The sequence below is a fragment of the Thermobia domestica genome, chromosome 7 (genome assembly GCF_964235325.1).
Source record: "Thermobia domestica chromosome 7, izTheDome1.hap1.1, whole genome shotgun sequence".
In the NCBI taxonomy this organism is placed as follows: domain Eukaryota; kingdom Metazoa; phylum Arthropoda; class Insecta; order Zygentoma; family Lepismatidae; genus Thermobia; species Thermobia domestica.
In genome coordinates this window covers 163,462,147-163,478,643 of record NC_137460.1, presented here as the reverse complement: position 1 = coordinate 163,478,643, position 16,497 = coordinate 163,462,147, and the positions used below count along the sequence as shown (strand labels likewise).

The window sequence follows — 16,497 nt, the reverse complement described above, 5'->3', positions numbered from 1 at the left end:
TTAATTTAATTCCTATCTTATATGAAGATCATGTATTTTAAATGCATTTCACCGTTATATGCAAATCACGTGTTTCTTACATTTCGGAGCAATTTGAACTACAATTTGGAATCCTTTTATATCTTATGAATAATAATAATAATAATAATAATAATAATAATAATAATAATAATAATAATAATAATAATAATAATAATAATAATAATAATAATAATGTATGAAATGTTTATTGGGAACAAATAGCGTTACAGCTCAAAGTGACCCAACAAAGAAAAGAAAAAAGTTTATACAAGTATAGGTCGCATGCAGATAGACATAACATACAACTAATCGTACAAATTAAGTAAAATGAAATAAAATATTGGTTCAAACATGCAATGCCTATTACGAAGTGAAAAAATATAATGAAAGTAATAATATATCTCGTATCAAGTAAAATACACTCATTCATAAGACTAATAATGATAACAAAATAAAATGAGTATACAAAAAAGTAAAAGAATAGCATATGACATATTAATAAAAACTCATATCCAAGATTTAAAATAAAAAGAGAGAGAAGTGTAGTATCCGAAGAAAAAAAGGACAAGGATAAAAGAGAAGAAAAGATGATAGGAAAATAACAGATAAGAAAGAAAAAAGCAACCTAAAAGACCTTTAAAAAATCGTTCAAATGGCACCTTACAAGTTAATTAGAAAACCATTATAAATCTTCTAGAATTTTAATTAATTGTGAACATATTTTAGCAAAGTTACTTTGAAAGATATCTAAAACATAGTACAGTGAAACCTGTCTATGTTGGCCACCATCGGTTCCATCGAAAAGTGGCCAACTTAGACAGGTAGCCAACTTACAGAAAATAAGTGTGATTTGTGTATTTTTAGAATAGGATTTCTAGTATTACTTGATTTAAAATTTTAATAAGCAGTGGCACCACAGCTACTTATAAATAATGTATATAGAGTAATCATAAAAATATACAGTACTAGAAAATATTACTATAGTATACAAGAGCGCCGATTTCTCTGTAAATTTGGGAGCGGGCATTCAGATGCAGAAGGGATATATATGAAGATTTTAAGTCAAATTGCACTCAAATTATACCAAATATTGTATACGCATAAATAAAATAGGGGCCACATGAGCTTTGGGGGGCTCGGGCCCCCTCGGCCCCCCAGGATCGGCGCTCTTGATAGTATGTTTAATATATATGCATACCTTTCTTTTCCTGAAAACTAGTCTGGTACATTGGATTATTCGGATTGAAAACACAATAACACAAACAACCATGAAATAAAAGTGTATGTACGCAGTTTATTAAAATTGATATTATAGCTCACTAAGTGATTTAGATTGAAAACAAGAAAAGCTGTTATAAACTGAGAAATTCATATGCAATTTATATGACTTCTTTTCAGTTGTTACTGAATGGTGGTTCATTCTAGACATATTTCCTTTATTCTTTTTGGCAGATATGCACATCCTAATATTGTAGTTAACTACCTCTTGTTAATGAGCTAGAAGTGTTTCCCTCGGAGCAAAAGATGTTTTGAGAAAATCTTGAGGGAATTCATATCTCAAAACCTCCGCTACCTTTTGACATGCAGTCAGGTACCAATAAATGACAATTGAGCTTTAACTTTGAGAATTTTCCGGAATTACTACCTCTTCCCACTGATGAAAGGAGCCGATATAGCTAATGGTTTTACCAAAACAGACAGGGTAAACAAATACGTACAACCATTTCCTGAATCCCTGTACGTGCTTTTTCTTATTCACATCTTCCTTCACCACCCTTTTATGAGGGTAGTGTTCTGGCCACTGACCTCCAAGAACAAATCGTGCGAATCTATGCTTCTTTGTGTCCAGTCACAAATACAGAACATCTGCCTCTCATATGGAAATTCGAAAGAGTTAAGAAAAATAACAAAACTGTATTTTTCGTGGCCAAGATACTCAGGTAAATTTATCATTATCATCATAGGGTAAACATTGCTTCAGTGTGGCCAGCTTCCAAGATAGACAGGTGGCCAACTTATATAAATAACGAATATCTTATGGAAAAATGCAGGTTCAAGACGAACTAGGCCAAGATAAGCAGGTGGCCAACTTAGAGAGGTGGCCAAGTTGACAGGTTTCACTGTAATACCTGTTGGCCGTATCTATAGTTTTATAGATTGAACATTTCAAGGTAGAAACATTCGAAACAAAAGGTACAAAATTTCTGACATTACGATAAGGAATTCTTATGGACCATAGACCACTAATAGAAAACACACTCTGAAGAATATTAAGAAAGAAACTCAAATCAAAAATATACCGCCTATCAGTTAGAGGTAACAGACGAAGCTCTTTAGATACGCAAGACAAACTCATATCTTTGAAATGTTTAAACTTCCATCGTAACCAGGCTAAAAAATTGTTTTGAACAGATTCTAATGCATTTAAAAAGTACTTAGCTTCACTATTCCAAACATCAGTGCCGTATTCCAAATGAGAACGCACGTTGCAAATGTATAAAGTTTTACAAGTGTTGATATTCGAAAAATTAGGGCAAAGCCATTTTAACATTGCTAAGTTTTTCCTAGCCTTAGAGGTTATTACCTGTAAATGTTTACAAAATAATAGCTTGTTATCTAAAATTATCCCTAAATCCTAGGTTCCAAAATCGATTTTCTGTTTACCGACTGTGTAATTATATAAAAGATCAGTTTTCCTTGAGAAAGTTATACCTTTAGTTTTGGTAATATTCAAAGGCCAAACAAAAAAACAAAAAAAAAAAAAAAAATTCTTTTCTGACCACTTGACAACTGATTCAATATTCTCTTGTAACGTAACGTGATCATGAAGGTTTTAATTTCCTTTAAAAATTTTGTGTCGTCGGCATATATCAAATATCTACAAGTTAACTTCTCAGGTAGGTCATTTACATACAGCGAAAACAAGGGACCGAGATTGGAACCTTGGGGTACACCAGATGTTATATTATGAATAGAAGAAATATAGCAATTATACCTTACTTTGAATTTCCTATTATTTAAGTACGAATCTAGCCACTATTATTTGGCTCGATAATTTGTACTTATACAACTTACTTATTAATAAGTGATGAAATAATTTGTCAAAAGTTTTGGCAAAATCGAAGTAATTCCGCAGTTTACCATAGAAAGGTCTTATGAGATAACTGTAGGCCACACTTCAGGATCGTTGCTTCGGGAGAAATCTGATTCATTCACTTCTATATGAAAGGAAGAGTAAGAATTATGTTTGGTTTCCAATTTGGTGCAAACCACTTCTTTCACATTGAGTTCCTTAACAATTCCTTCAACTTCTTCAATAGTAACTAACGAGTTAAATCTTGTTATAAACAGTACTTTTTTCTTGATTTAGATACCAGGTTTGAATTACCTGAGCCACAGCCAACAGTGAGTTTCCTTGGTTCTCTCTGAGAATCTGAAATCGGCAAGTTGTTAATTTTCCGAGCTTGAAATGGTTTGTTACATTTAGATATTACTTGAGACCAGAGTGAAGGTGTTAACTTAGAAGATATTCGTTCATCTTTTCCAGTTTCACTATTATCTGTTAAATTTGGGAAATAATTTTGATCATTGATGTTAGAAGTCGGTGTAAAGTCATGTTCTAAGTAGAGATAGAAGGGCTCGGAAAAAAACGGCTTTTTTGAAAAAAAAACTCGGATTTTTCTGCTTCGCTTTTTTAGTTGGGAAATTTTGGGCTTTTTTAAAAATTTTGCTTTTAACTGATAAAGCAGACTTTGTTTTGCTTCTCTACAAAAAAAAAAAAAAAAAAAAAAAAAAACCCTCATTTAATTAGTGGTTCATGCAGATAATAATATGAAACCTCGAAAATAAACCATGAATTTCAAAAATATTTTTTAAAATTCTTAACAAATTTACATTCCAAATGATTAATTCTAAAGGATTAACCAATATATGTAATAATATTTTAACCTCTTATATACAATAAGTACTTTAAAAAATGATACACAAATAACTAGCAAAATTGTATGTAGTATTTTTACTTCAAAATATCACACCCTCTTTTTGAAGCAAAGTAAAGAAAAACATGAGAGAAATCTGCTCATCAAGAGTCTCGTTTCGGGTGGTTCTGTACATTCTTGAAATTGTTCACTTAAGTTTTAACTTTCATATACATTGTATGAATATTTCGAACAAATTTTTCACTGATTGATCACATACGTAATAATCCGTTACCACCTATCAGATGCTTCGGATCTGCAAAATCGGTAAAGCTCCAAATTGTGTAATGCACTGACTGTTCCTTAAGCTTGTTCAGAATCGGGAAAGTTTCGAATTTTCTGTTCATGGATCATATACGTAATAGACGGTTCATCTGAGCGTATGGTTTCCTAAGCTGTAGAATATATAACCACTACCACGCTTTACCCAGTCCTGAAGGTTTCTGAATTTTTAACAAGAAAATTCAACATATCGTTACGAAACTTTTTTTTTTTTTTCAAAAAAGAAAAACTATGCAATATATTAAAAAAGAGTGGGAGAACCAATCACTGTTCCAATTCACAAGACGACAAAATTGATTGTAATAATTATCGATACATTTCTCGTAACATTCTATTAATAAGATTGGCCCCATACGCAGTTAAATTATTGGAGATAATCAGTGTGGATTTAGTCGAAATCGGGGCCGCGGTGGCTCTGTGGTAGAGCGGTCACCTCTGGTGCTTGGGGTCCCGGGTTCGATCCCAGCCCCCGCCAAGTGAACTTTGTGGTGGACAAACACCGTGTGCGTGGGTTTCCTCGGGGTTCTCCCGTTTCCTCCCACTTTATTCATTCCACCATTTCATTCATTACTCATCATCACCGTCTCCTTTAACCTAACCGGCATAACCGTGGGACGTAAAACTCAAAGATTTCATTTTTTCATTTCATTTAGTCAAAATCGACCAGATATTTACCATTCGACAAAAACTCGAAAAGAAATGGGAATATATTACCCAGTACATCAACTGTTAATTGATTTTAGAAATGCTTACAACTCGGTTAGAAGGGAAACATTGTACAACATTCTTACAGAATTTGGAATACCGAAAAAACTAGATTTATTAAGTGTTTAAAAGAATCCCAGAGTAAAGTCCGAGTAGAAAAATGCGAGCTTCCACGTCGAGATTGACCTGAAACAGGGATATGCGTTATCGCCGTTATTATTTAGCTTTGTTCCGGAGTACGCTATAAGAAAAATCAAAGATAGGAACTAGGGCCTAGAGTTGAATGGTATTCACCAGGTTATTGTGTATGCTGATGATGTAAATCTGATAGGAGAACAATCAAAAGAAATGCAGAGGCCTTATTAAACGCTTGCAGGGACATGAGTAAATGCAGAGAAATCTAAATACAAGGAAGTTCACAAGGATCGTAATACGGAAAAATATGAATGCGTTAAAATATCAATTAATACTTTCGACACAGTGGATACTCTCAAATATCTTGGATCAGTGTTACCAGACCAAAATCATATCCACAAAGAAATTAAATGTCGACTAAAATCAGGAAATTCTCGTTATTATTCAGTTCAAAATATTTTGTCGTCGCGAATTCTGTCAAGGAATTTAAAGCTTAAAATATATAAAATGATAATCATGCCTGTTATGCTTTATGGTTGTGAAATATGGTCGCTTATGCTGTGGGAAGAACGCAGACTGAAATTATTTGAGAATAAAATTCTGAGACGAATATTTGGACCCAAGAGGAACGGGAATGGGGAATGGCGGAAACTTCATACGGAGGAACTATATAATTTATACGGTTTACCAAACATCGTTAGAGTCATCAAGTCTAGGAGGCTCAGGTAGGCAGGTCATGTACCCAGAATGGAAGAAAGTAGGAACGCTTTCAAAGTTTTAACTGGTAATCCAATCGGGAAACGTCCATTAGAAACCTAGGCTCAGATGAGAGGACAATATTAAGATGGACCTAGCAGAAATAGGAATACAGAGTAGAAATGGATTGAATTGGATAAGGACAGAAGTCAATGGAGAGAAAGAGAGAGAAAGAGAATACATTTAAGTTAAGCACAACTGCACAACAAACAAGAGTGAGTGGTTAGCTTTCGCGCTTCTATCGTGAAGTCCGGGATTCAACCCCGTATTCAACCATTTTGACAAAAGTTTTTCTTTATTCCATCTGTGAATGTAGAGATAGTGCGTGAACTGTGAGTCCTGGCCAACTTTTTTTCTAATCGTTTTTAAATCTTTGTTATTACTAAATACCAGCAGTGATGGATTTGCGAAGAAGGTTAGGGATTGAAGCCTCTACCCCGAAATTTCTAAAACAAACTATTACTTTTGCCTTTACTCATAAACTTCAAGCTGTCCTCAAATAAAAAATTAGTAATTTTTAGAAAAACTAAGCATTAATAAGAAAAACCCCTCCCAAAATACTTTCCTAAATCCGCCAGAAGGTTGTATCTGGAAGATTATAACTGAATATACAAACGAAACGAAATATTTGTTATTCCTGTGCTCACAAACTTAAGCTCCTCTTAAATAAAAGTTAGGAATTTTTAGGAAAAAACAAACATTTTTCAGAAAAACCTCTCCCAAATACTTTTCTAAATTCGATACTGATTCATTTCTATCAAATGATATTCAAAGTTGTGTCCGGAAGATTACTGTTAAATCATTGGACAGCTACAGTAGAACGGAAATGTGGAAGTACGCTCTGACAGATATATTGAGAAACTTACGCTCTGATGGATGTATTGAAAAACATAAGTTTAATTATGTGCTAGAAGCTAGAGTACTAAGCCCTAAGAAATGAAACACGGATGACTAAAAAGAAATGATCTAGAGAAGAAAAACATGTCGATAATTCAAAAGTTAAATAACTTCTAAAATTGCCCTCAAGTACTACGTACTTTATGTTTACTTTAATTCATATTCCATGTGCTCCATCCATCATGATGGTGAATTCCAGAGCGAAATATGGCATTTAGGACATAGAATCTTATTTAACTTTAGAGTATACTGTAAGAAAGCTATTTAAACAGAAAAACCATGAAAATGAAAAAAGCCAAAATTTCCAAAATTCTCGTTTTTTTTTTCAAAAAAGCCGGCTTTTTATGTGCAAAAAAAATCGATTCAAAAAAGCCGGCTTTTTTGCATCTCTACTTCTAAGTCCTGGTTAGAAGTTAAAATCTTACGAGTGTACACTTGTTCTCCAATTAACAGACCTCTCAACAAAGAGTTTTCTTTCCTCAAATTTACAATTTCATTTTTAAGTTCAAGAAGTTCATGTAAAAAGTCACTCTTGATTTTGTTTACACTAAATTCAAGTAATTTTGATATAATTTCAATGTCCATAGAAGAATCCTTACAACAAGATAACTGGTCATCTTGTCTCTGTTCATTTTCAGAGACACGTAATTGCCTACCACTAGCTGAACTACCACAAAAAAGCTGAGTGACATTTTCTTTGACATGCATTACATTTAACAGTTTTTTGCTTTCCATATATACATTGATTACATTGTGGACAATCATCTACTAAGGATGCCATTTAATATAAACATAATAACACTAGTTAAAAAAAGACAATGGAAAACACACACACACACACACACATATATATATATATATATATATATATATATATATATATATATATATATATATAAAAGACTCCAAATGGCCAAAAAGGAATCTGCTCACAAATTAAAGAAAAGAAATCAGCTTCTCGACCTGCCAGAGAATCTAAAATTACTGAAGACCTTACGACCAAACCTATTATATTGTGAAGCTTAGGAATAGAGAAGTTGGATGGAAAGGTTCCTGCTTAGCCACCATAGAGCCCTGCTGCGAGATACTAACGCACCTCGACTTACTGCTCACGGTGTTTCCAGCCCCACCTCGTGGAGGAAGAGACAGTTGCTCATTGATGGTAATTGGCAATAATAATAATAATAATAATAATAATAATAATAATAATAATAATAATAATAATAATAATAATAATAATAATAATAATAATAATAATAATAATAATAATACTAATAATAATAATAATAATACTAATAATAATAATAATAATAATAATAATAATAATAATAATAATAATAATAATAATAATAATAATAATAATAATAATAATGTATGAAATGTTTATTGGAAACAAACAGCGTTACAGCCAAAGTGACCCAAAAAAGAAAAGAAAAAAGTTTATACAAGTATAGGGCGCATGCAGATAGACACAACACACAACTAATCGTACAAAATAAGTAAAATGAAATAAAATATTGGTTCAAACATGCAATGCCTATTACAAAGTGAAAATACAATGAAAGTAATATATATATATATATATATATATATATATATATATATATATATATATATATATATATATATATATAAGCGTAATTATTATCTCAAATAACACCTCAAGTAAAATACACTCATTCATAAGACTAATAATGATAAAATAAAATGAGTATACAAAAAAAGTAAAAGAATAGCATATGACATATTAATAAATACTCATGTCCAAGATTTAAAAAAAAGAGAGAGAAGTGTAGCATCCGAAGAAAAAAAGAACAAGGATAAAAGAGAAGAAAAGATGATAGGAAAATAAAAGATAAGAAAGAAAAAAAGCAACCTAAAAGACCTAAAAAGAATCGTTCAAATCGCATCTTACAAGTTAATTAGAAAAAACATTATAAATCTTTTAGAATTAAATGTGAATGGATTTTAGCAAAGTTATTTTGAAAGATATCTAAAACATAATAATAATAATAATAATAATAATAATAATAATAATAATAATAATAATAATAATAATAATAATAATAATAAAAATAATAATAATAATAATAATATATTAATTCCAATAACATTTATTCAAATCAATGAATAAGATCAGTCTATTCCTTCTTACGCAATGCACATATGTGAAATGGAAAACTATAACACCTGAAAAACACTATGCTTTTAATCACTGTTTATTGTATTTCTTACCTGTTTCAAAACGATTCTTCCATGACAAGTTTGCAGTTATAAATAATACGGAACTTACCATGTTTGTATACATAATTTGTCAAATTGCTTTCTTGTACTTACTAGTAATTTGGTATTCTCTGCAACAGTAACCAACCTTTTTTTAACTGTATTTGATTTTTTGTCGTGAATACGGTAAGGAGTAAACGAATCTTCTGCCATGAAACTAAGTAACGAAAAGGACACCCGTGAAGGAAAAGGAGTTTAATGGAAAAATTAAATTACACTTCCAATCTATACTAGTGTATAAAATATAAGAGCAGAGGATTTAAGTCATATCCTTCAGTTCTACATAAGTGTAACGTGCAACAATGTTTCAAAATATGCTAAAGGCTAATCACCGTTTGGTGAAGGAGGATTATCTAAATAAGTTTTGCAAAGCAAACCTCGAACAATGCTTCAGATTTCCCTAGTTATTTAATCATCTATATCGATTTTCGCTCTTGATCCTAAATGAGTTATTTTAAAGCTAAGACCACACTAAATCTCTTTACTGCATACGAAAACGGAAGATTCTCCCCATTTTTTCAAAAATCCATATAACTGCACTATTCCTTGATATCCCTTGATAGTCACCTTAATCAAAATCGGCACCTATGCTCGCTGTCCTCTTATGTACTGGCAAATTCCACTGTATACAATGCACTGCAAATCTTGAAGAATCTTAACATCAGTAATAGCAATACTGGTCTCCATATTTTTCCAATATTGTCTTCTGTATTTCTCGTCTACTATGAGCACATAATTTGTTTTAGTTATTGTATTGTTTTTAGTAGTTGCTATTCGTTTTGTTATAATTTTGCCATAATCGAATGGAAAAGAAATCTTTCACGGATATTTAAAAACAATACTCCTAATTTATTCTCCAACTTTTTATAGAACTTACTGCAGATAATGCAAACTGTAATAAAGTAGCTCTGGTTCATTCCCTATTATATTTGCACTAAAATGCTACAGGTTAGGTAAATATCAAACACAACGCCAACATATTTTTGAGCGACAGGGTACAATACATATATATACCCATCCATTTGATCAGACCGGCATTCCCATATGTTTATAGATTCTACACTGTATACTAACCAACCAAGTCTACAGCTTAAGAAACTTGAAAATTCATCGCCGCAGAAAACCCTCTAGAAAGTTTGCCACTAGATCTTGTCCTACGCCAAGTCAATCTATTTAATCACGATTGATGTTACACTTCTCAAAGCTTTTCCTTTACTCTCTCAGCTTCTTCGTGGTCTTCTACAAGATCTCTTCCCCATAGGCTTTCCGAATTACTACTCTAGATATTTCGCACGTGACTTGGTACTTGCATCATCTGTTCATCAAACGACGCGTCTCACCGAACTTAAAAGTCTCGAGCTTATTATCAGTATGATATTTGATAACTTTTAACTACTATAAAGTTTCGAACTGTGTACGTTCTGCAACGTTGTGACGTTGTTTCGGTGTCAACCGGAATTGTGGAATTATCGTTGCTTGAAAACCTTATTTTTCTAAAGTTTACCTTAAAAATTTTTCAACATACCTAGCGACGATGTCCTGTTTGTATGTTCTTTGCCATGGATTTCTGTATTTTTTCAATTTAAAGTGCGGCGGAAGCCAAAGAATAAGAGCTCCCTCCATAATGTCTTTTTTTGCACACACAGGGTCTTGAGCACTACAATAATAGCACACACCATAAAAGCAAGTGTCGTTACCTATAAGAGAAATATTAATTCACATCAGCCATATACCATGATGCTTTTCTATATCTATATCTATATCTATCTATCTATCTATCTATCTATCTATCTATATATATATATATATATATACAGGGTGGTTCAGTAATGTTGGACAGCCCTGAATAAATCGAAAACCAGAAGAGATATTAGCAAGAGTTTGGTGGATCCAGATACTTGTGGAAGGGGGACGTCTTTTGAGGTACCATACAATGTTACCAGGTCAACAGTTTTGCCAGCTCAGTACAAAGTTGTATTTTTTTAAATGGAACATATAGAAGTTTATGCCATCAAAAGAATTAGTACAGAATGTGAATACCAACAAGCGAAACCGCACCTGTCAGTGTTGCCAAATAAGAAAGTTATAAAGCTTCAAAGATCAAGAAATTAAAGTGTCCGTAGAGCAAAACTAGCAAAAAGGCAAGAAAAATAATACTACGGAATGAAAAGGAGTAACCGAAAGAGTAAACCAAAGAACGCACAGCATCCAGTGAGTAACAGGGTTGCCACAGTAAAGGGGGAAAAAATTGAAAATTTTGCCGTTGCTATAGGAGGAAAAGTCCCCATATGACATAATGCTGGAAACACCATAGAAAGTTCATGTAAGATTCAGGAATTCTAATAGCGTTTGTTCGAAATCAATATCTCTAACCGTTTCTGAGATACACCAAAGGTGTGCGGAGTTTGCAACACTGCATAATAATTCCCTCGCCCTCCAAACTACAGGAACGAGTAATGAAAATGATACGCCCAACAAAATGTAAGAACTACACGGGTCTAATCGTCAAATCAATTATGCAGTGTTGCAAACCCCGCACACCTTTGGTGTATCTCGAAAACGGTTAGAGATATCGCTTTCGAACAAACGCTATTAGGATTCCTGAATCTTACATAGACTTTCTATGGTGTTTCCAGCATTATGTCATATGGGCACTTTTCCTCCTATAGCAACTGCAAAATTTTCAATTTTTCCCCCTTTACTGTGGCAACCCTGTTACTCACTGGATGCTGTGCGTTCTTTGGTTTACTCTTTCGGTTACTCCTTTTCATTCCGTAGTATTATTTTTCTTACCTTTTTGCTAGTTTTGCTCTACGGACACTTTAATTTCTTGATCTTTGAAGCTTTATAACTTCCTTATTTGGCAACACTGATAGGTGCGGTTTCGCTTGTTGGTATTCACATTCTGTACTAATTCTTTTGATGGCATAAACTTCTATATGTTCCATTTAAAAAAATACAACTTTGTACTGAGCTGGCAACACTGTTCACCTGGTAACATTGTGTGGTACCTCAAAAGACGTCCCCCTTCCACAAGTATCTGGATCCACCACACTCTTGCTAATATCTCTTCTGGTTTTCGATTTATTCAGGGTTGTCCAACATTACTGAACCACCCTGTATATATATATATATATATATATATATATATATATAAAGAACTTGGATTGGTGCTTTTAAAATACCAATGCGAATTAAAATTATTAGTTCTTGAGTATTAAAATTGCGTAACAGTGCAGTTAATCATGGTTACTGCTCATCTCATACACCCAACTTTTTACAGAATGTTTAAGGAGTTAAAATATGGAACCTCTTCAAGACTACAGGGGTGTACAAAGTATCAACAGTCATGTTCATCTACTTGAAAACTATTCAAATACACTGCAACATTTAAAAGCAATTCTTTCCTGTTTCATCTAAAAATAATTATCAACTCTGAGTGAAACCGTGATCAAAGAACCTACTTAACTTATTTTCTTTCGTTAAAATTGCTAATGCTTTGTTGAGTTCTCTCCAAACATTTACCCTTACGAAAACGTCTAGGAAATATATTATCACTACGTAATCACTACGGTAACTACAACGGTTTAATATGCTATAATGTAGAAAAAACGAATGCAATGTACACAGAGAGAAAACAGATCAATATGCGTTAAATCAAATATGAAGGTTAATATAAGCCTACTAATTAGTTTTTAACGAAAATTTTGCTGCATAATACTACATTAATAATCCACGACAAACAAGTACTCTCTCGATGCTTTAATCGACAAGCGAATAAAATAACTAAACTTTCATCTTTTCCTGGTGAAAGTGGAAAAGTTTGAAAGGTATTTTACTATCACGAAAAGCATAATCAATGTTAAAATTCTAATAAGCAATAAGCTCTCGTACGAGAGAATGCATAGTTTGGACCGAGAAAAAGTTACTAATTATTGAATTTGTACGGAGAGAAGTTTGTTTTGCTAATATTCAAGAGACAAATGAGGCAGAAAAAATAGCTACTATCAGGCTCTCATCTCAGTAATGAGAGTGGCACTACGACTGGGAGCAAATATTTGTGAACCTCATAAATGTCAGGCATGTAAGAATCCAGTAGATGAATAGGGAGTCATGGACTCTCTTGCACAAAAAATGCGGGAAGATATCCCCGACACTCGAGTGTCAATAACACTATAATGAGAACACTCATTTGAGCAGGTATACCAGCAATAAGAGAGCCAAATAGATGTAGTAGAACAGATGGTAAAAGACCAGATGGGATGATCTTAATACTTTGGAAGAGAGGTAAGTCATTGATTTGGGATTTTACATGCACAGACACTTTCGCTACTTCCAATCTTCCTTTCTCCTCACTCCAAGCAGGCAATGTAGCCAGTCGAAAAGAAACAGTCGCACGAAGAAAATACAGTAACCTAACAGGGAAGTACCAATTTGTAACCATTGCCATTGAATTCAGTCAATTGTGGGACGAAGAAGGCCTCAACTTAATAAAGGAAATAGCTAAACGCATCACCCATTTATCCGGTGATGATAGAGCAAGCATCTTCCTAATCCAAAGAATAAGTATGGCAATACAAAGAGATAATGTAGCCTTCATATTGGGAACCATACCACCAGGCAAAGAGCTAGACGAGATTTTCCTGCTTAAAACACCTTCCATTGTTATCCTTTTTTTTTTTTTTTTATCTAGATGAAGAAGTTTGATTTGTGTCTGACATTTAGATTTTCTATATGTGTTATTTTATTTGTGTAAGAAAAATCACATATTGATAGTTTATATAAGTTTCTTTTCGATAATTGTTTCAAAAATTCCAAATGTTATATTGTCAAAAACATCAAAATTACCCTAGTCAAGATTGTTCCATTACGTAAAATGGATCATTATTTCTTGTTGCATGAGAGGAATAATATTTTCCAAGTTAAAAAAAAAAGTAATGTAGTGGATTTTTTTTTAAGAAATAAAATAATCATTTAGTTTTACACACACATACACACACACACACACACACACACATACATATATATATATATATATATATATATATATATATATATATATATATATATATATATATATATATATATATGATTATAAGATGCTTAAGAACGTACTGTAAGGGTATAAAGAAATCCTATTATTATTATTATTATTATTATTATTATTATTATTATTATTATACCAATACGAAATATGACAAAATGAAACCGATTATTTATAATAAGATAATAATAACAGACCATAATACTGGATTTGGTCAACGGTGTACTTCCATTTAGTTTTTATTTCAATAATACTGTATTTCTGGATTTGGCAAAAATAAATTTTAAACTTCTAAATGAGTATTAAGATCTGGAGGAGAATAAGCGGCTTTTTAGGGATAGATCTTGGAAAAAACTTTTTTTTTTAAAATTGTTGTTACCTTTTTATGATTCTCTTATTCAACTAATTCTTTTGTTTTCTTGTAGTGGATTCTATAATTAAGAAAAGGATCTTTCCAACACACACATTACTTGAGTCCCATGATCATTTCGGAGATGGCCATCTTGAATGATCTTCAAACCAGTACTCCTTTCATTATATCCATTACTGCCTAAATTTAAACTGTACGGCGCGAAAATGTTATCATATATATATATAAAGTACAAAACTATTCTTCTTTTGGTATAGAATTACACTTACATTTCGTTCTTCGTTCGGGAAAGACTTCACTGTACGCTTCACATATTCTATTAAAAATAAATGATTATCAGTTCAGTTTGCGAAATTAAAGCTACGAACATCCATTTTGGGGATATTGTTAGATTAACATGTAGTAAAAGTTCGTTATTCACGAATTTCTATCTTTATATTATATCTTCCTCCTTCTCGAATGTTAACCACCTCTATAAACACGGTGTGTGTGTATACAAAGTAGTATCAAAAAGTTTCGATTCTAGCCTCTGTTGGCAAGAAACTACTTTATTTGTCAGCATAATAATTATCTTTGATAATAGTGCATTGGGTTAATTAAGGCTCAAAGAAGGAAGAAAAAAAAACACTCACAATAAAACTTAGCAAGAGCTCCTTCGTGGCTAAGCTGTTACTGTACGTGCCTTTGGCGTGGGAGACCCGGGTTCGATTCTCAGCGGGAGCTCATGTGGTTAGGATTCCACGTTAATTAATAGGTCCCTCGCTGCTGAAAGGAACGTTAAATTCAAAAACTCAACTAAACTTAATTCAAAACTTTGCAAATATACATTACTTAACTAATTTTTACATGCATAGTAGACTGTAATAACCTTTACCTTTAAAGCATAGCATCTGACTATTCATTTAATCTATTTCATGCTGAAGTCACATTCCAGCTACAAAACTTTCTTATATATTCTCAATTAATAATACAGTATCTTTTCTAGTTACTTTAACCTGTCCCAAGCTATATCACTGCATTAGCGTCTCCATTTAATGGTATGTGTTTTAATTTTGTGACATTGTTTATTCATTGCAGATATTCCAAATATTTTTTTTTAAAAAAAAAAAGAATAATAAGTTTGAAATCTAACAATATAGAAATAACAAGACAGAAGAAACAAATCTATTTATCTCCATCCATTTTGACTCTGGAATTATTACTTAAATAATTAATATTTTTTTGACCAAAGTATGTACTTCTTTATTACAATTAAAATAAGTCGCAACAGTTTCAATAACGTAACGTTCTCTTCATCAGACATTAATATGAACATATACATGCCAATTAACGTCTGATGAAGACAATGTTACGTTATGAAACTGTTACGACTTACTTTAATTTTGGTAAATAAGTACAATACTCTGGTCAGAAAAATATTAATTAATTAAACAAATCTATAGTATCATTTTAACAAATATACAACAACTGAAAAGTCAAATGTTTGCAGTGGCGTAGCTAGGGGAGGGGGGAAAATTCATGGGGCGCCAAATTGATGTAACATCTAATTACCATTCCAATTAATTTCTGATTGGCATATAATCTGCTCTTAAACACATTACGTTCTTAAAAGCTGCTACTCTTGTATTGAAAATGTAACAAAATGATAACTCGAGGTTTGTTGTCAAGCCTCAATTCATATTTCTGAGCAACACAGTTGTTTCTCTCAACTTCCTATAAGAAATTATTGAGGATATTCTTCATAAGAACCGATGCATTGTTTGGGTGTGAAATGATGTTACTTCATGAGAAAAAGATTTCTGACCTGGCAATATCGAGATTTTTCCGTTCCAGGTCTCCTTCGTATTCATCCGTGATTGCTGAGGAGTGAGGAAAGGGTCGAAAGAACTATCACGAAAAAGGATTGTTAAGGCTGGTACTTCAAATGTAGAATTAATATTGTTAATTAAAAAAAAATGTTAATTAGCAAAAAAATAATTGGAAATTCCTCTGTTTTTTTAGTTCTATTGTTGGATGGAATATTAAAG

At 32.3% G+C, this 16,497-nt stretch overlaps 1 protein-coding gene across 4 annotated transcripts in view; it reads right to left on the bottom strand.

Moving 5' to 3' along the window:
• LOC145690555 (glycosaminoglycan xylosylkinase) overlaps nucleotides 1-16,497 on the bottom strand; it is a 117,170-nt gene that overhangs the window by 54,392 nt on the left and 46,281 nt on the right. For all 4 annotated transcript variants that reach the window (XR_014132241.1, XM_081765550.1, XM_081765547.1 and 1 more), the window contains exon 6: nucleotides 10,582-10,753. Coding sequence is in view for 3 of the 4 variants with exons in the window: in XM_081765550.1 (XP_081621676.1) it covers nucleotides 10,582-10,753 (172 nt within the window). In the remaining variant the exon portion in view is untranslated. The remainder of the gene's footprint in view (nucleotides 1-10,581; nucleotides 10,754-16,497) is intronic.